Source organism: Cervus elaphus, chromosome 5 (genome assembly GCF_910594005.1).
Source record: "Cervus elaphus chromosome 5, mCerEla1.1, whole genome shotgun sequence".
Lineage (NCBI taxonomy): Eukaryota > Metazoa > Chordata > Mammalia > Artiodactyla > Cervidae > Cervus > Cervus elaphus.
This window is the reverse complement of record NC_057819.1, coordinates 107,136,181-107,156,582: the sequence shown is the minus strand read 5'-3', so window position 1 is coordinate 107,156,582 and position 20,402 is coordinate 107,136,181. Positions and strand designations below refer to the sequence as shown.

The following is a 20,402-nucleotide window of genomic DNA, read 5'->3' as shown; positions in this document are numbered from 1 at the left end:
TTTATTGCTTGCCCATTTAGTGCCATTCTTTGGCTCAGAAAACACCTTCTGCCATTTAAAATACATGCAACTAGAAGTTTCTTTAAAGAACACTTTATACTGATATATCCCAAACTGGAGGCCTTGCAGACCAAGCATAATTACCTAAGAAAGTCTAGACTAAAAGCTGAATACTGTCACTTGGGCAAAGTGTGTGTGGGGGGGGTGGTGCAGAGGAGTGGGCCCTCACTGGGCACCAGTACAAATAGAAACACACATTATTCAAGCACTGAACTCTGAGGGCCATTAGTTACTAACTCAGAGTACTTCTTAACATTGGAGTGCCACGAAAAGACACACTTGAAAAGTCCTAAGAAAATGAGTAGGTCCACTATGTGAGGCGTGTCAGATTCTTTCTAACTCCATGGACTGTGTAGCTTGCCAGGCTCCTCTATCGATAGGATTCTCCAGTCAAGAATACTGGAGTGGGTAGCCATGCCCTCTTCCAGAGGATCTTCCTGACCCAGGAATCAAACCCACGTTTCTTAGGTCTCCTGCATAGGCAGGCAGGTTTGTGTTTTTTTTTTTTTACCACTAGCACCACCTGGGAAGCCCAATAGAGTCATTAACAAGGGGTCAGAAAAAGAAACAAGTCTCACCAAAATATGCAGAGCTTAGGAAGTTGAGGAGGTCCCCAGTGGACTGGGGCCCCGGATGTGTGCGCAGGGGAGGCCTGCCTCCTGGGCTGGAATCACCACCTGGGCACAGGCGCTGCAGTGAGGTGGACACCCTTCCAGGGTCCAGGGCTGATGTAGGGGGCCTGCACCTTCCCTCCCTGAAGCCAGAGAACACACGAGGTGGGTGCAATGCAGAGGGCTGAGAGTACCCAGCCCCTCTTCCCTGACAGATAGCAGGGGCCCCTGCAAACACAGGACCAGGCCCTAAACACCAGGCCCCTCTGGAGATCAAAGTTTCAAAAATGATGTGGTGTTTCAGTGAACCACTATCTTGGGGGAAAATCAACAGTGTCCACACATCAGAACCCATGAGTTACCCTTGCCTTAAAAAGCCATGACTGCCACCTACTAGAATTCTCAAACATGTTTTAGGTGATTTTAATTCAGATCCAGGTAAATCAGAAATTGTCCAGTTGTTTTTAACAAAACAAAACTACATGTAATTCACCACATTCACAGAAGGGAAATTTCCATTCAGTATTTCCTAAGTACAAGCCTGTGTAAGTATGCATGGAAATGACGCAGCTCACCTGAGTTGGGGAGCAGTCTGGACAGGGGGGCGGGGGGTCACAGCCAGCCCAGGGTCACTGGGACCAAGCCTCATCCATGCACTTATGGATCAGATGCTCCGTGGCCACCTTTCTGCAGCACAGCAGTGGGTGCCATGATGGACCACACAGCCTCTAAGCCTTTCTACTGGGGTGAGTCCTTAGGCATGAGATTTCAGAGTTCCTTTGGCATGAGATTTCAGAGTCTCCTTTTGTAAACAATGAAAATGTAGTGATCACACAACTTAACACATCATAAACTGACTGCTACTCACAAGGGAGACGCTCTTTAGGGACCTAATTCCACTGTATCCAACCGCACTTTTCAGTCTCCACACCATCCTGGGACCAACTCGGGGGACCCGAGTCAGATGCATCCCAGAGTCCTGAAGTGGGGGGACCCTGAGCAAAATCCAAACGCAGCTGTGAGGGTGGACAGGAAATGCTTGTAGAGAAAGAGCGGGCAAGTTTGCCCTTCATCTCACAAACAGAAGAGCGCTACACACACGAAGGTTCCCAAGACTACAAGGGAATCTCTTTAATTCAGAATGCATCCTATGGCTCACATGCATGGTAATTTAATTCTGAAACACTGGATTCTGCCTGGGAGATTCTCCCAGATGTTTTTTCTCCTCTCAGCTTTTTTTTTTTTAAGGCAATTGATATCAACTTTATTTTTTATTTTATTTTTATATCAACTTTAGATTCAAATCTTCCAACAACTCCTAAAATCTACATCTGTTTAGAATGAACATGTTCTTTAAAAGCTTTTCAGAGGGAAAAGGTGATACAGAAAACGAACCAATGTTCAAATAATTTAAAACAAAAAGGCAGATTTAATGCAACAACAACATTAATCTGAGGATAAATAAACCCACAACAGGCTTTGAAGTTTGAAAATGTTTTCCTTCTTCACAGAGAATGGTTTACTGAAAGCACACAGGACTGAAGACATCAAAACAAAATGCACTGTGTCTATGTCCAGGTGAGATGGGCCTGATCCTCCAGCCGCCTCCTGACACCTGTCCGGCCACAGGGATGGGCAATGGCTCCTCTGACTCAGGATGAGTGCCGGCTTCACGAGTAACTGGACGGCTTATTTCCTGAGTCATCTTCCTGTGACCCCATGCTCTGGGAGAGAGGCGGGAGACAGTGCACTTGCCTGCCCGGGCAAGAGCTTCCCACCAGCAGCCCCAGAGGATATCACCCCGTGTAACAGGGAGGCAGTTCCAGGACCCCCACCCCCACCCCTAAACACACTTCCAGCCTGGAGTGTGGAAACGCCCTCCATGAGCACGTCTCCGTGAACTTCTCTATTACGGGGACACCACCCAGCTCCCTCCAGCATACTTCTGTTAACGAGGGGACCCCAATCACCTTCTGCACAAACTGGGGGTTCACAGTGATCTCCTGGTCCATAGCCTTCAGCCGCTCGTCCAGCTCTATACACTTCAGCATCTGTGTGGAAGCAGGTGGACAGGCTGAGCAGGTGGGTTCAGGGCAAGTTTATCCTTTTGAGCCTAGACTATTTGGGTGCTGCAAGGTCACAGCCTTGGGCCAGATAGGTTCTGGTGTCAGAATTTGGGATCAGACAGTTAACAGCACAAAGAGTGCACATTGCCTGCCACCCCATAATTAAACTAAACACATGACCATCTTTGGCAGTGAAACCTAAAAATGTTGACATAAGTGTCATTTCAGGTGGCATCTGACACCAAAAGAGTTACAAAAAATACTTCCAGCTTTCAGAGTTTTAAAAAAATTTGGAATTGCCAAAAAGAGACTCCGGTGGCTTACTGATTTTTGTATTCTGAAGCTACTGTTTGGTTGAATCCATTTGCCTGTCATAGGTTAAGAAGCCAGCTGGCCCCCGCAAGCCCAGCTCACGCCCAGAGGCCCTGAGAGCAGCATGGGCCGCGGTGCAGAGGCAGCGGCTCCCTGGCCCATGGCTGCTGCCCAGCAGGAACCACGGCCAGCTTTCCTCCCCGCTGCCTGCTACCCTCTGACCTTCTGACTTGGGACTCCGGATTCAAGTTACTGAAGGCTCCACAGTATAAGTGGCTACTGGGTACACATGAAACTGTACTGAAACACTGTACTCTCCAAGCATTTCAGGAGTTGAAGGAGGCTCTGACAAACTGGACAAGGATGCTAACCTACCATTTATTTATAACCAGACAATCGGGTTATAAATTTTGAAATTAACTTTCTAGGAAATAAGATGTTCTTAGAAACTAGTTGGGAACTACCTATATTCAAAACTAAAATTATCCTGGAACACAGAAGCAGTACTTCAAGTGTAACATCACAGACATCAGCCCAGAGCACTGGTGTTTGTGTTACCTCCTGGTCGATGTTGTGAAGCATGGCAGGGTTGTTGTATTTTTCAGGGTTATCATGGAAACTGACCATCCCATCCTTCTGATTAATACTTGCAAAAATCTCGCCATCTTCTATCTATAAAAGAGAAATCAGGAAAATAGTTTAGCCCAAAAACACTATGTGAATAAGTGGTGTTTCAACGCAGTCAGGGGAAATCACAGAGAGCAATAAGTAAATCAATCTGTAAGTGTTTTAGGCTCCACCTGTCTCCTCAACTCTCTTCTCTCTCTTAAATACCTAATATGTGCAGGGCACCATGAGAGACTAAGGAGTAAAGTCCACATAAAGTGAGTTAACCTTTTCTTTGACTGTGCCATGTGGCCTGCAGGGTCCTAGTTCCCCAACCAAGGGCTGAACCCGCTCCCGGTGCAGAGTAGGCCACAGACTTAGCCACTGGACCACCAGGGACACCCCCTAGTCAACCATTTTAAAGGGAACAATTCAGTAGATTCACCTACACCGGTGATGCACAGGCACCACCTCTACCAGCGTCAAAAGATCTCAGTGCCACCCAGGGCCTTCGCCCCGTCTGCCTAGGCACTGCCCAGCCCCCTCCTCTCAAGCCCCACCTCCACTTGTGTATTCTCCACACTGTGCACATGCCTGTTCCGAGGTTTCATGTAAGTGGAGTCAGACAGTGTGTGGTCCTATGTGTCTGGCTTCTCTGGCACAGATATTCTGAAGCACCCTTGAATCTTTAGACAACTTCTATGAGATATAATTGAAATCGTCCTTGTGTTTTACAAAAGTGAAGCCCTAACAAATTTTTGGTTCACTCCAGTAGCAATTATCCTCTGGTCCTTTAAGAAAATTTTCCTGCCAATGCTGATTCCAAGGCAGCTTCAAGGTGTACGTTTTTTACTTGCATCAACAACGGGGGATTAAGTTGACTGATCCTCATAGCCAAATCCTGTCCATGCAGCTAAAAAGGGAGCAGCCGAGAGAAAATCCCAAAAGGGTGCTGTCATTCCTGACACACCATGCCCCAGCAGCAGTGACGCTCCATTTGGGATGGTGGAGCTGAGCTGCCTGGGCTGGTTGCTATCTCCAGCCTGGGGGATGTGGTCCTAGTTAATGAAATGCCTGCAGCCAAACACAACCAAACACAAGGTGTGACTCCCTGACTCTGTGAACACACGGAGGATCTCACAGCGGACAGAACACACCTAATGGAAATGCATACCAGGTTCACCAGCAGCGAGCTCTGTAAAAACCACAACAGGAAACCACCCCGTGTCTACCTGATGGACTCATGCCATGGAATGCTGCAACCCTGAACGTGAGCAGGCTGCAACAACACACAACACAGTGTGCATGGGGCTTGTGATGCTGAGCAGAAGCAGCCAGACATCTGAGTACATATGCTATACATTCCCTTTCATAAGAAGCTCAAAGATGCGACACTGCTAAAAATGGGACATTACAAGTCAGGATAAAAATAACCTTTCTAGGCAGATGCAGGGCTGGAACCTGGTTTGAGAAGGCTACACACTGTATGATTCCAACCATATGACATTGTGAAAAAAGCAAAACTGGAGAAAATGAAAAGGTCAGTAGTGGGAGGGGTGGTAAGGAACAGGCAGAGCACAGGGCATCTATAGGGCAGAGTGGATGCTCCACGCGATGTAGTCATGACAGATTCAAGTCCATGCACATTTATCCAAACCCACAGAGTGTCCAACACGTGATCAAACCTGATGTAAACTAAGGACTTTGGATGAAGACCTGTCAGTGGAGGAGCATCAGCTATGACAACGGCCCTGTCTGGTGGGGATACTGATCAGGGAAGGTTATGATTGTGTGTGGGGACTGGGAACTCTGTACTTTGCCCTAAATTTGGTAGTGAATCTCAAATTGCTATAAAAAAATAAAATCTTATTTAAAAACAAAAATCTCTGCCTTCATAAATTTTACACGGTAGGACAGGATTTTTCAGGCTTGGCAGTATTGACGTTTTGAGCCAGAGAATTCTTTGCGGTGGGAGCATCCCCTGCGTGCAGGACCCGGCTCTGCTTGCCATGAGCAGCACTCCCTGGCTGTGATGACCAAGAATGTCCTCAGGACACGACTGTGCGGGACACACGTGCACACGTCCCAGGAAAACTCCAACTGTGAGGAAGCTGACAGATCACCCACAGTGGTGACACTGGGTGCCCTGCCTCCTCCTCTAAGTCTCCCACAGTGAACACCAGTAACCTTTACAAGGACAAAACTCCACTAAGTAACTTCTGAAAACAGAAACACACTTACCATGTGCAGGACATACTTTTCTGCCTCCTGAGGCCCGGACAGCTGCACGCGACTCGCCATATCTTGTAACGACAGTGTTAAAAATGTCTGAAATTCAGAAGTTAATCAATCACAGGTAGAAACAGACTGGAGAGAAATTCTACTAAATGTGTAGACTCCTATTAAGTCACTGAACGCTTGCTTCCCAAGAGTGTACAAGCTAGCTTTCTGTTGCGAAGATGACTTGAACTGGATGAGCTAAGGTTTCAGCATCAGTTTTCTAGAGCAATGACTTCTAGGAAAACACCCTCCACGTGCTTTCTGGGTCTAGAATGACGTGTGTGCCAGGCTGCTCGCTGCAGCTCTACCTGTGATGGCAAAGGTCGGAACCGCCCAGATGTCTGTCAGCAGAGGACTGGCTGAGTGCAGGGAAACCACACAAATGGACTCCTACATGACTATAAAAAACCTTACAAAGTGAGGATGCTTTTTATGAGCTGAAATTGAAGACATGCACATCATTAAATGTAAAAAGGGGCACAGAACAGGGCCTATATCTGGCTCACATCTCTGAATAAGGAAAATGTGCATATGTGTGACAGCACACACACGTGTGAATGCATGTGCTTATACACTCTCTGCGGGGATGCCCAGGAAGCAGTGATGCTGTGCTGCCTCTGGGAAAGAAAAAGCCAGCTGCAGTATAGGAACTAGGTGGAGATTTTTCTGTCTCTGCATTTTGTATTGTAAATATATTACCTTGTAAATAATATGAAATTAAAAAAAAAGATTCATCCTTCAAAATTCAAAGTCAGAATGTGTAAACACATTGAGGGTTAAAAGGAAACCAGTGTTTATCATGGTCTGCCTGGGACCTGATGAAAATGCCTTTCAGGAACAAATTAAACGAGCCCCCTTTTTTGGGCAGCTGACAATATTTACAACAGCCAGCTGTAAATACAATGCATTCTCAAAGCAGGCCTTGTTAAGATTCTGATGTTGAAAATTCTTGATAAGCCAATGACCAAAAAAACTCTATATATACTTTAGTTCAGAGTAGCACCTCCTTCCCAAATGAAACTCCTGTGAATTCTAAGAAGTATCTAGGTAGTTTAGCACCAGTGAGGACTAGAAAGGTGAACATTTTTCCTTTCAAAGTAAGAAACTTCCACTTGACTGTCCATCAGAAGAGAACTGGCTGAGAAAGTTATGATCATCTGTACAACAAAGCACAATGTACAGTCACTGTGATACAGGTTTACATTGCCATAGAAACCAGAAGAGAGGATATAGAACAGCACATAGTGTATGATCCTGGTTACTGTCAGTGGGAGTGTTCGCACACATGGAGCAGACGGATCCAGAGAAATGTCCCCAGAACATGATGGAGGAGCAGGTCTGAGCACCCGTGACAATCCCGTGCCCCCGGCTGCCCGGCAGCCAGCCATCTCGTCCACTGCGTCCTCACAGGGCTGTGTCTCGGCGGGGGGAGAGCTGCCCCCTCCCCCCTTATTGCAGCTGTTCTTTGCCGGTTTCCCATTACCTGCAGTGAACACCTCCACCTCCCTGGCTCACATAAAGCTTTGTTTTCTTTTTACACTTTCCTGGACAGTCTTAACACTTGATAATAAGAATATTTTCCAACATCAAAAGCCACTGGGTCTATTTTCATCTTAAAAAATTAAAACTACACAGTTGGCTTACCTTCCCCAGCTCAAGTGCACCAGCCAAGCGCCCACGGGTGGGTTAGCCTGCTGTGAGGTCCCGGGCCACACAGCTGCACCCTTAGCATCTGCCCAGGCCATCTCCCTCCCTTCAGCTACCTGTATGCCTCCCAGAGCAGCCACGTCTCCTCCCCACTTCCTCTTCACCTGTTCCTCTTCTCAAATACCCCATACTAGCCCTGGAAAGGCACCCCTCAAAGTCCCCAAAGGACCGGCTGGGACCCTGCGCTGCTGCCTCAGTGCCAACAAGGCCAGGGGAATGGAGCCTGGCTCTGGAGGCCACAGGACTGCACCTTGGTGAGTCTCTGGATGTTCTTCTTGTACAGAGAGGACAGGCACTGCTTCACCAGCCCCATGTTGTTGTCGCGTGTGAAGGTCTCGCTGTGCTTGGTCACCAGGCTCCGGAGCTCCGAGGGGTTGTTGGTGGAGTACACTTGCGCTAACTCGTGGTATGCATTGCTAAGAGGCTAAAGGTGTGCAGGTGGGAAGAAACCAGATTCGACAGTTAGCAGAACAGAGCCTGTGTGAGACGCAAAAGGAAACATGGCACTAAATGTGGAGCAAGGAGGTCCAGCGTGCCTTACTGTTACCCAGCAAACTGTAAGTTACTCCAAGCAAATGCCTAGTTTTCAAGACCAAGGAGAGAAGTTTACCATGGAGCTCCTTGTGTAGCACAGAGCAGGCTTGGAGCCTGCATTCAGTGACGGCCACAGGCCTTTTTCTCACAGGCAGCTCCTGACTTGTCCCAGATAAACCACCTTGGGAAGAAAGAAGGCAAACACCCACCCTTCTCAGCCCCCTCTTGCTCCACACGTGCCTCACCAAGTGCCATGGGACAACTGACTGCTTCCGGGGGAACAAGAGACCCCAGGGTTGAGGGCCCCTCAGAGCAGAGCTATGTCCACCACCCGGGCGATACGGCTCCTCATCTTCCCTGTAAGACACGGGGCAGGGCTGCAGGAGCCGGCGAGCGGAGCTGAGCAGCCCTACCCTGATGCCTGAGCCCTCGTCACCACTCCGTTAACCCTGCAGACAAACCGCAGCTCTTGTGAAGGAGGTGAGTCATGAGGACCCCACTTACGAAAGTGCTCCTCCTGGAACAGGTCACTCTCCAGGGCCATGGGGGCCACCTGCGGGAGTTCTCCAAACCCGCGTCACTCTTCCACGGGCTCCGAGGGCCTCTCACCCACCCCCACACGCCCATTTGTGACAGGCAGCCGGGAGCCCAAGAACCACGACAGGTAGCTGAAGGACACGGGCAACGCTCAACATGACAGCACAGAAACCTTCACATCAGGAAGACTTTCAAACTGCCCTCCTGAAACTCTGAGTTTTGTTCAAGAAGGGTCAGCACAAAATTGTTATCAAATGATAGTGACATCAATTTAAAATAAGCATGAATTACGAGAAAATAAAAAAGGAGATCATTTCTCCACGTGGTCCTGGGGCTGAGTCCTTAGGAAAACCATAGCAGCTCAGTGAGCAAAGCTTTGGGTCTAAGAGGATCTCCCAGCACCTAGTCAGAGCTCAAGTCCAACAGAGCCAGCAACGCTCTATCAGAACCTTAAACCCCTACGCCATGACCACCCAGAGCAACAGTATGCATGCAGATTCCCGGGAACACCCCACCCCATCAGGGGATCGGTGGGCACGGACAAGGACAGTCAGGGTCCTGCCAGATGCCCAGGCGACGTCGAGAACGTCTGCTAATTGAAGATGCCAGAAAAGTCTAGTCACATAGATTACAGAATTATGCATCACCACAGCTTTATAGGAACAGAACATGTCAGCTGAGAAATCACTGTTCTGAAAGCTCACCTTAATGAATCTACCCACAATCTGAGAGGTGTATTTCGGCAGCTGCTGTACTTTGCCCAGCAGGATCAGAGAGACCAGGATATACTTCTTATACGACTCCAACATGATGTGACTGACAGCCATGGCAGGCGTGGTGATGGCCTGGGTGGAGAGGAACATCAGAATGAGGACAGAGCATGAATTAGCAAGATAGTACTGACACCCAGTCACTGCCTTTAATGACGACTGGGCTTTGGCATGATCACCAAATTGCAACTGTTCCCGCTACCTAATTTCAGGACATTTTCACCCTCCTAAAAAGAAACCCTGCTGAGCAGGGGTCACTGCCCATACCAGCATCCACTCCTCCACTTCAAGTCTTGTTCAAGGACTTGCCTGCTCTGGACATTTCATATTAATGGCTTTTTCCCCCGCTCTTGGCTGTGCTGTGTAGCTCACGGAATCTTAGTTCCCCAACCAGGGATTAAACCCAGGCCCTTGGCAGTGAGAGCATGGAATCCTAACCATTGGAGTGCTGGAAGTTCCCATGAATGGCTTCACAGGGTCTTATGTGAGCAGCTTCACCGTGACACTTCCAGGGCACACGCTGAAGTGACCTGTGTCACAACCTATTCTATGTTTCAGGCAAATGGTGCTCCACATAAAGAGACCACCTCAGCTGGTGGGTGTCTGGCCACATGGCTCTCGCTGCTGAGAACATTCATGTGTGTGTCTAGGTGGGTGTCTGCTGTCACTTCTCTCAGGTGTAACCCTGGGAATGAAAGTGCTGGGTCACACGGAGGTTTCAGGTGTAACCTCTTGAGGAACCGCCAGACTGTTTCCGAAGGGGCCACATCACTGAGCATCCCACCGGCCATGATAAGGGCTCTGAACCCCACACCCCTGTCAGCAGCCAGCACCCCATCACAAGAGCCTGCTGTGTGACCTGGTGCCACACCATGGCTCTGACTTCAAATCTGTCACCTGTTTTAAAACTTTAGGGTTTTTACTGTTAAATTCTGACACCTCTGCACATTCTGGATGTGAGTCTCTTTTCAGAAACATCGCCTTCAAGTATTTCCTCCTCTTCTGTGGCTGCCTTTCTACCTTCTTTCACATGGATTCATGAAGGTTAGGAATCCAAATCTATCACCCAAATCAGCCCAAATGTCCCAAACAAAATTCAAGCCCCTGGGCCCTTAAGGCCATTCTGAGTTATTCCACAGAAACACTCCTGTAAGAGCGTGAGGACACAAGCACGAACCCCAGGCAGCACCGCTTTCACATGAAGCAGCAGAACCTGCTGGAGAGCCTGCCCGCCGGGGGCCAGGGAGCATCAGGGCCACCTGTGCTCGGGGTGAAAGGTGGGGACAGCTCTCACTCGTCACTTTATGTAATGCTGTGTGATTTCAGGTGTTGGGTTTTTTTGTTTTTCTAGCAAGTATATCTTTTGGAATGTTTCAGAAAAGCAGTAAAAAAAGATGTCTGTCTGGTATCAGTCACGCCCCCTGCCCAGCAGCACCTCCAGTCACCCTGTCCCAGGCCCCAGCAGTGCTGGTCAGTCCCACTGACCAAGGCCACGCCCACTCACAGGTGTGTGCACAAGCTTGCACAGGATCTCAGATACACTCTTGAGCTCCTCCAAGGTTCGCGCACCTCTGATTACCAGAATGTGCACTCCAAATCAAACTGAACTTCTGAATGTCTGACAAGTTCATCTTAAAACACTGTTTCCACCCAGTCCTATCTTTTTAGGCCCTGAGCGAGCCTCCAGAAATGCACATCTCATCACAGACACAAAAGGGTGGAGGGGAAGCACTTTCTTCTCTGAACTCCTTTACATACTCTGAATTATGAACCAGGAGAGTGTTTTATTTATTAAAACAGAAAAAACTTCGGAATTCCCTGACAGTTCAGGGTTAGGGTTCAGTGCTTTCACTGCTATGGCCCTGGGTTTAGTCCTTGCTTGGGGAACTAAGATACTGTAAGCCACGCAGCATGGACCAAAAAAAAAAGCAAAAAACTTAACCCAACTTCACACCTCATTTCAGAACAAGAAAACACGACAAAGACCACTGGGCTCCACTGCTTCCTCACATACAGAGGAAGCCACAAACAACCAGAGACACACAGGACTCAACCTGCACCAGAGAGAATTCGAGTCCCTCCCTGCCTCAGGCCCCTGCCACCAGTCAAGGCATGCCTCTCTGACCACACATACGCCCCAAGCTGGGGGAGTGACCACCTGCTCATAGAAGTAGAGTGCCCGCTCAAAGTTCTTCAGTCCAGTGTAGACCATCCCGCCATAGTAGTAGTAGCACAGGAAGTGCTTGGCGTCGTAGGCCCCGTTCTCCTTGCAGATGTCCACCATGTCCACATCCAGGTATGGCAGGGCTGGCTTAAAGCACTTTGCCAGCAAACACAGCTGTGGAGAGATACATGCAGCCATCACTCCACATGCACTTCAGCACAGTTCAGCAAAAGGAGAAAACCCAGAGAGTTCTAGAAAACACTTGGCTTTACATCTTACTGACTAGAATGATTTAAACAACATGTCCTTCCATCTTCTTAGGGATTCGGAATAAAACAGCATTTCTTTGGAAAAGGCTAACCAGCTGTGACACGAAGAGCTCACAAGTGAAGCAAAACCTGGGCATCTCTAGATGCACAAGTGTAGGCTCTGCTCTCCGCTGCCCTGGCGGCACGGGCACAGCTCCTCTCAGGTATCTCCTTGCCTGCTCTGACTCCCTTGACTATGAGCAGAGAATGTGCAGCCCAAGAAAGCAGGACCGGCAGAGCCCTCAGGCCCGGGTGACAGTGGAACCAGGCAGACAGGGGTGCAAACCCTGCACACCTAAGACTCATAAACTCTACCATGTGCCCGTCACACTTCCACCACAAAAGTGCTTCAAAAGAAAAAAAGAGAAAAGAATGCACATCTCCATGTGAAGTGAGAAGATGTGGTTGAAATAATCCACATACCATGCTATTCATTAAGGGAACAATCTGGATACCCCATAGAGACTGGCTAAACCCACAGTATGGAGTTCTCTGTGGCTATAAAGCACTAACACAAAATCATCTCCAAGACACAGTATGTAAGAAAAAGACGTTGTATAGATTGTTACTATTTGTGTTTAAACTAGAGAGACAAAAATAAGCAGGTATCTGCTGGTGTGTGCCTAAACTGTCTCTGGAGGGCTGCAGGAGAAATGATCAACTCCAGCCTCCTCTGGCAAGGAAGGATGGGTGGCGAGGGAGCAGGTAAATGCAGGCTTCATTACACATATTCCTCCTTTGCCATCTGGGTTTCGAGTCACACAAAATAAACAAACAAGTAACATCTTCAGGTGTAGAAGTCACCAGTTGGTTCTCAGGTCCCAGAGTTCCTACTAGCAGTGCTGTCGGGATCACAAGCACCACCCCCGACCCCAACCTGCTCTCATATCACACTGACTGGCTGCGTGGCAGCCCATGGCTGGTGGTCAGCAGCCCCAACATTCCCTTCCAGCAATAGTGTAGCTTCTGACACTTAAAACATGGGGCCATCCCAACCATGTCCAACCTTGACCCGGGTGACCCTCTAGTGCTCACCTGGCAGAGGTCGGCGTGCACAGAGGTCAGCTGGTTTGTGTTCATTTGCATCTTGTCAATGGCCTGCCTAAGGACGCCGATTCCTCGCAGGGGCTGTCAGAAAAAGGCCTGTCAGTTAGGGCCTCAGTGGGGGCGGCATGCCGGGTCCTAGGCTGTCCCTTACAAATGAAAGTAACCCTATAAGCAGGCTCCTCTAAACGACAGGAGGGGGTTCCCACAGCCTCTGGAGAAACTTCTGTCTCTGTTCAGTCAAAAAGTGTCGTCTTAGGCTGTTTACTGTCATATTTAGAGTAATTAGCGCAACTTTTTAAAATTAGAAAGCTTTTTCTAATTAATGGAGATCAACAATCAAAAGCAACATTACATTCTCAACAGTTCATTATATTTACAGGTAAACAAACAACAATTTTCCGAATCATTAACCACAGACCCGTGTTTAGGAGACTTAACTGAGAACATGGATGCTGGCCCTTTCCTGCAGGACAGTCTGGGGGGTCACCTGTAAATTCTCTTCAGCAACATCTCTTACCTGATGGTAAATTACTGTTGAAAGCAATACCACAAGATACAAACAGACCATTTTCCTGCCCTGATCGTGAATAACAAGACCGAGAATCACATGAGGTGCAATCAGCTTCTGGGGAGAAGATGTGACCGTAAAGGAGGGGAGGAACTCGAAAGCTTTCCTCAGTGAAGACTGATTGGATATTTTTAACCATCTCCCTCAAACAACAGTTAGGTAGCACACCTACAAAATATCAACTGAGTCTTTGTTTTCAGGCTCTTTCACACCATCAGTCTTTTAAAGTTCAATTTCAAATCAAAAAGAAACATCCAAATCATAACCTGTGTCAGTATCACAATAAATAAAGACTTCACTAGATTAAACGAGACTAAAGACTGGAGAAGGAAATGGCAACCCACAGTACTCTTCCAGTACTCTTGCCTGGAAAATCCCATGGACAGAGGAGCCCGGGAGGCTGCAGTTCATGGGGGTCGCAAAGAGTCGGACATGACTGAGTGACTTCACTTTCCTTTCTTCTTTGTAGACAGATAACATGACAAAGTTTCAGACACAACACTACAAATTAATACTGCTAAACTCTTTGTTTGGAAATACAGAGCTAGGTTAAATGAAAAAAATTAATAAAGGAGACTAAAGAGACACAATAATGTAATTCAACCTGTGATCCGAGATTATCTTTTGTTACAAAAGACATTAGCAAAAACAACTGGTCGAAGCATAACGAAGTCAGATGTGTTAAAGGGTTCTATACATGTTTGTCTTCTGATGTCGTGCTGCGGTGACATTAGGGAACATTCGAAGTTGGCCTAGTTTTGAAGAAACACTCACTGAGCTCTCAGTGTAAGGGGGACCATAGCTGTGACCTTCTTTCTTGTGGCTCAGAAAGGAAGGAGACAAGACTGAGCAGGTTAGGGAAGATACCAACACCTAGGGACTCCAGGTGGAGGGCATTTATGGCAATTAATTATACCAACCTAACAACATCTTATAAAGTGAAAATTAGGTCATAATTACAAATTAAAAGGTTTAACAAGAAGGGCTTCCCTGGTGGCTTCGATGGTGAAAAATCTACCTGCAATGTGGAAGATGCAGGTTCTATCCCTGGGTCAGGAAGATCCCCTGGAGAAGGAAATAGCAACCCACTCCTGTGTTCTTGCCTGGGGAATTCCATGGACAGAGGAGCCTAGCGAGCTACAGTCCAAGGGGTCGCAAAGAGCTGGACACAACTCAGCGACTAACACACACAAAAGGTTTAACCAACAAACAAAATCTGCATTTTATAACATGAAGAGCACTAGAAGGGCCATTCCAAACATAAGCAGCAGCTGCACCCTGGAGGCACCTGTCCTGTGGTCAGAGCTCCCCCGGGAGACGTTCTGAGCTCTCCACACCCATCACATATATCTGAGCATCAGGGTCTCAGCACGAGGCTGGGACCCTAATGCTCGGCGCATTGCACAGGTTACACACATGTGAAACAAAACTGTAAATACTCAAACAACATTCTTACCTGTTTTCTTTCCACAAGTGCATTTGTTAGCTGATGGCAAAGCCCAGCAACTAGACACAATAACAAAATATTGAAGATGTAAGTGAGTACAGGGCAGAACACATCCATGGAGGAGAAAAGGCGCTGCCCTTACAGGTGTCTGTCGCATAGCGGATGTGCTCCCCGTTGCAGGTGCTGATGAAGAGCTGAACCTGGGAGAACAGCGTCTCGAAGTCGGGAACGCTGGGCATGGAAAACTTCACAAACCTACAACACAGAGAAGAACCAACTGGTCCTGGTTGGGGCCTCATGGTAGGAAATATGGAAGTCCATCCTGCCTCCAACGCTCTGTGAAGTTAAAGGAGTCATGATACTTTTAAAAATTAAGAACCAGAATCTATGGGATTCTGCTGGCTTGGTTCTTTGCATAATCAAGACACAGAACATAAACACAAATAGAGACTAAGAAAAATAAGCTTAAAGAACAACTTTTACCTGGAGCAAAAAGGCAAAAAATAAAAAACATCCAAAAGAGAGCAACTTTCAAAAAAGAAAACTCTGTTAAATGAGGTCAAATATCAGGCCACTTAATACTCAAAGTAACGAAACTTAAACTTGTAGCCCCCAAAATTTTTAAATACTTTCCTTTTGCACTCCAATGTGTTCAGTACTGCTTACTCACTTAGAAACCCTGAGCAGAACAGACTGAAGGGTGACGGGGAGGAACCTACAGGTTGGCTGGAGGCCACGGCAGTGGCTCACAGCCATGGTGCTGCCCCAGACCCAGGGGAGGAGGACTAGCTGTGGGGCAGGACCAGAGGAGTGGACTGGTTGGAAGAGGGATAACTCAGATGACCCATCCCGAGGTACCTGGCAGATGGTGCCACCAGGCACCACCATGAACACCGAGAGGGAGTTGCAGAAAGGTTTCTGGGGAGAAATTATGTAGCCACCACCACTTACATATCACTTACAAGAAAACTTCAAATTCTTCTTTTTAAAAAAGAAAACAAACAACAACAACAAAAATAAGAAAAAAGAAAAAAGAAAACACTGAATGGTTTAAACTCATTTCAAGAAAAATGAAACAGGTGTTATCACCTAACAACAATTTCTCCATCTTTCAACTTGTACTTCCATCCATACAGTATCACAATGCCACCTGACATCAGTAATTACACTTTCCAGTGATCAAAATCTGTCCAAACAACCTCATCTGGGCTTCACAATAGGTCAGTAAGGCACTGTGACTTCCGCTTTATAAACAAAAATACACAGTTCAGGACCCCACATCTCATAATCAGCACAACACAGATTCAAACCCAGGGAACCTGGTAACCAGGTCAGGGTTCTTCCCAGGTTTCCTCTAACTGACATACAACGTCAAACATCTTATAGCTTCAGAAAGCTTTCACATACATCATCTCACTTGAAACACACATCAGCATAACCTGAAGTGGGTACAAATTGTGCTACCTGTTCTTTTAATCAGAAAGCACAGCCAGTAGAAATTTTTATCTGCCAGCCACAGCCGGCAGAAGTTTCCGCAGCAGAGGCCCTGTTCGGAGTGTGTGCCATCTAAAGCAGCGGCTACTGAGTCCTCAAGATGCTGCAAGTACGACAGAGGAGCTAAATCCTGCACGTCATTTATTTCTAAAGATTTACACTCAGACACACAGCAGCCACTGACCACCAACCTGCGAGCGCAGGCTAGACCTCGGGCTCTGATAGCACCTTCCTCCTGACGCACCCCTGTCTCAGGAGTGTCAGCTCAAGTGAAGCCAGACCCTCACTTCAAGTCAATTTGTTCTCAGTTCATCTACATTATTTCAACTTTCACAACAACCATAAAATCCCAATCTATGACACTAAAACATCAAGAGAAAAAAAAAAAAATCAACCGTCAAGTACATAGAGTCACAAGAGTTCAAAAGGCCAACTGGAATAACGTCTGTTTAACTTGGTCTTAAACCAGCTTAAACTTCTCTGCAGGGTGCTCCGGATCACTTGGAACTTCACTCAGCTCAGCCTCCTGCCCTGTCCTGCCACTTTTTCCTCTTTTCAATTCAGAAAATGGGGAGAATCCCATGGATCACACGAATGAAAGTTTTCAGATAAACACAAACTACAGTGCCACAACTGAGATCACCATTCATTTTTTTAAAACTACGTTTCAAAATTTGTATAAACATTAAGAATTTTAAAAAATAATAAAGCAGAACGAAAAATACAAGCAATGATTAGCTGCAATGAGGTTACAACACGACTTTAGTTGTGCCAAAGAGCTCACTGTCATTTACAGGGCTTACTTCCTACACCAAACAAAGCCAGAGAGTGCAGTGTTGACGCTAAGCGAGCACAAAGCTGTGAAGGAAGACGCCCTTACAAGACAGCGAGGACGCCCAAGGAGTGCTCCTGGACGTCCAGGGCCCCGAGCACGGTATCCAGATGGGATAAGTTCTTCGCCAGGAGCTCCCCACTCTTGTTGATCAGTTCGCAAAGCTGAGTCATTTGCCCTGGAAAACAAGAACGACACTACCATTCAGAACAGCATTCACCAGACCAAAGGATGTCATACCTCAGACCTGCAGGTGCCTAAAGGTGATTTCTTCCAACTCCTTCATTTCAGATGAGGACCCAGAAGGGCCAGAGACACCAAATGACTTTGCCTTCGGTCTCAGTGTTAAGTTTCCCACTTTCCTCTGGCCACTGAAGGTTTCGCACTCCCACTTCCAGTGCCCCAAGCCAGCAGAGTGCACATTACCATCAGCACCAACTCATCTCCCTTCTGTATCCAAAATGTCACCAGCTATAACTTCATCTCACTCCTCAGCCTCTCAGTCGACTCTGTCCTCTCCCCTCCGCCTTCATTCCCACGCTGGTCACTTCCGGTCTGCACGCCCCATCATCTTCTGAGCAGCCCCCCTTCCTTCTCTACTCCAGCCCTTACTCCACACCAGCACCGGTCTGTTCGGGAAGCGTGAGGCACACCAGCCAGAGGCAGGGAAAGTGACCTGCACGTCTCTGCTGGGCAGCCTGCTCCTACAGCAGCAGCCTGCACAAGGCATGTGTGTGAAGCTTCCAGGCAAGCGATCCTGCTTGATGCTCACCAGCACGCCCCGGCTCTGTTTTGTAAGTAAGAAAATTGGACCTGGGAAATGAGTTGTTTGGTTAGTCACCAAGTGACTGAGACAGGTGCTTGCGTGTTCAGCAGCTAAAGTCAGTCATGTCCAACTCTCTGCAGGCCCCCAGGCTCCTCTGTCCATGAGACTCTCCAGGCAAGAATACTGGAGTGGGTTGCCCTTTTCTCCTCCACGGGATCTTCCTGACCCAGGGATCGAAGGGGATCTCCTGCATTGGCAGGCAGATTCCTTACTACTCAGCCACCTGGGAAGCCCTACTGAGACAGGACTTCCCACACCTTCTAATCTCATGGCACTTCGGGAAACAGAAACTAGAGTCTGTGGCACAAACGAGTGAATGCCTTCCTCACTCCCAGAGACTCCTAGCCTCACCGCTGACCCTAACTCCTACCAGTGTGGAGAGAAACGAGACAGAACCGCTGCGCTGCGCAGCGCCCGGCACCAAATCAACCTCGGGGCAGCCAGGCGGGCAGCACCTGGGTGCTTACATCCGGAGACGCGTCTCCCGAAAGAAGGGTGCCTGGGCAAGGTCACGCGGCTCCTGCAACCTTAACGGTTCCTTCCGCTCACCCCTGACAACCCCGCGCAGTCCGGACGTTTCTATTTCACAGATGAACCAACAGGGTGAGGAAAGTGGCCTCACGACAGCGGGCAATTACTTTAATTCTGGGCCCAGGGCACGACACTCAGGCGATGAGAGGAACCAACCAAAGGCATGAAAATTAGGGGCAAATTCACAGCGGCCACAACTCCACCCCCGCAAGAGGGAGCCGGGAGCCAGGGCCCCCGGGGGTCGAGCGCGGCCAGCCGCGAGGGGCTCCGCCGCGCGGCCAGGTGGGGAAGGGCCTCTGGAAGGCGAGACGGACGGAGCTCCGACGGCAGGGGGCGGAGGCCGGGGCCTGGGCGAAGGGGTCGCCCATCTCGCGCGCTCCTCTGCCCCGGCCCAAGCGCCAAGACCCCCGCCGCAGCCCGGACGCAGGCTCGCGGCCCGCGCCCATCGCCTCACCTTGGGCGGAGAGCTGGCGGACGCTGTTGACAAACTGCTCCAGGGCGGACGCCATGTTCCCGGCAGCCGGGAGGCGGAGGCGGCGCGCGCGGGACGAGGGCCGGCGACCCACCGGAGGGCCTTAGGGCGGTGACGTCACTTCCGTCGCTCAAGCGCCGCGAGATCTACCTACCTGGACCCGGCTACGGTTTCCATGGAACCGGTTCTGCGGATGCCCGCGCCGGAAAGCAGGTTTTTTTCCCTTCCGTCTTCATTCTGTGCACACGTGAAGTCGCTCCCTGGATTTAACAGGGATGGTGGGCAAAGGAAGGAACTGAACGCCTAGTTGTTCAGTCGCTCTATCGTGTCCGACTCTTTGCGAGCCTATGGACTGTGTAGCCCAACAGGCTCCTCTGTCCATGGGATTTCCCAGGCAAGAATATTGAAGTGGGTAGCCATTTCCTTCTCCAGGGGATCTTCCCCACCCAGGGAACCCGCCTGTCTTAATCGCAACCTCTTCCCTGAGGCTTTTCCAGCCAGGTAGTAGTTGTCCAGCCAGGAATGCAACCTGCCTTCAAGTCCCTTTTCTACCACTTAGTAGCTCCACGACTCTCGGCAAGTTCCTTGGCTGTCCGCTGCCTTGTTTCCCCATCTGTAAAATTCTCACGATAAACTACGTAAAACACTTATGGCTGGAGAGGGATGATGTGAGATGGGGCTGCAAGATAAACAGGGGCCATGTCAAGTAAGCCATGTTAAAGCTACAGGATTTTTCCCTGAGAAGATTGGGGAGCCATGGAGGGTTTCATGCAAGCGAGTGGCATGATCAGACTTGCACTTGGAAAAGAGTGGCTTCACGTGGATAACCTCAGAGAGTCATTTAAGAAACTATTCCAGTAGTCAGTTGACATGAAATATAATAGTAATAATTGTATGTTGATATAGCGATAGAAGTAAATGGATGTATTTGTATATATGAATGTATAGATGATGACATGTATGGATGAGTGACTTTAATGCTTATACTCTAGGATGGAGATGTCCCTGTATGCTCTATGGCCACATTTGGTCCTCAAACAGAGGACAAATATTTTGAATTATAGGATACATTTCCATGGATATACATGGATTTTAATAAAAGCCAGCAGTTTCGAGAGAAGTTAAGCACTACTATAACTCAAAATAGCCACAGCTACTGCGTGCTGCAGTCCATGGGGTCACAAAGTCGCACATGATTGAGCGACTGAACTGAATTGGACTAGTCATACT

At 48.4% G+C, this 20,402-nt stretch overlaps 1 protein-coding gene across 1 annotated transcript; it reads right to left on the bottom strand.

Annotated features, from left to right (window-relative positions):
• Positions 1 to 2,080: 2,080 nt before the first annotated feature.
• Positions 2,081 to 19,314, bottom strand: COPS3 (COP9 signalosome subunit 3). The gene is made up of 12 exons (XM_043904071.1): positions 19,155 to 19,314; positions 17,392 to 17,521; positions 15,160 to 15,272; positions 15,027 to 15,076; positions 12,991 to 13,083; positions 11,642 to 11,821; positions 9,418 to 9,558; positions 7,893 to 8,066; positions 5,897 to 5,983; positions 3,608 to 3,721; positions 2,642 to 2,722; positions 2,081 to 2,395 (listed from the first exon to the last, which is right to left on the bottom strand). Exons 1-12 carry the CDS (start codon positions 19,207 to 19,209, stop codon positions 2,342 to 2,344), a joined length of 1,272 nt encoding a protein of 423 aa, XP_043760006.1. The 5' UTR covers positions 19,210 to 19,314; the 3' UTR covers positions 2,081 to 2,341.
• Positions 19,315 to 20,402: the final 1,088 nt, after the last annotated feature.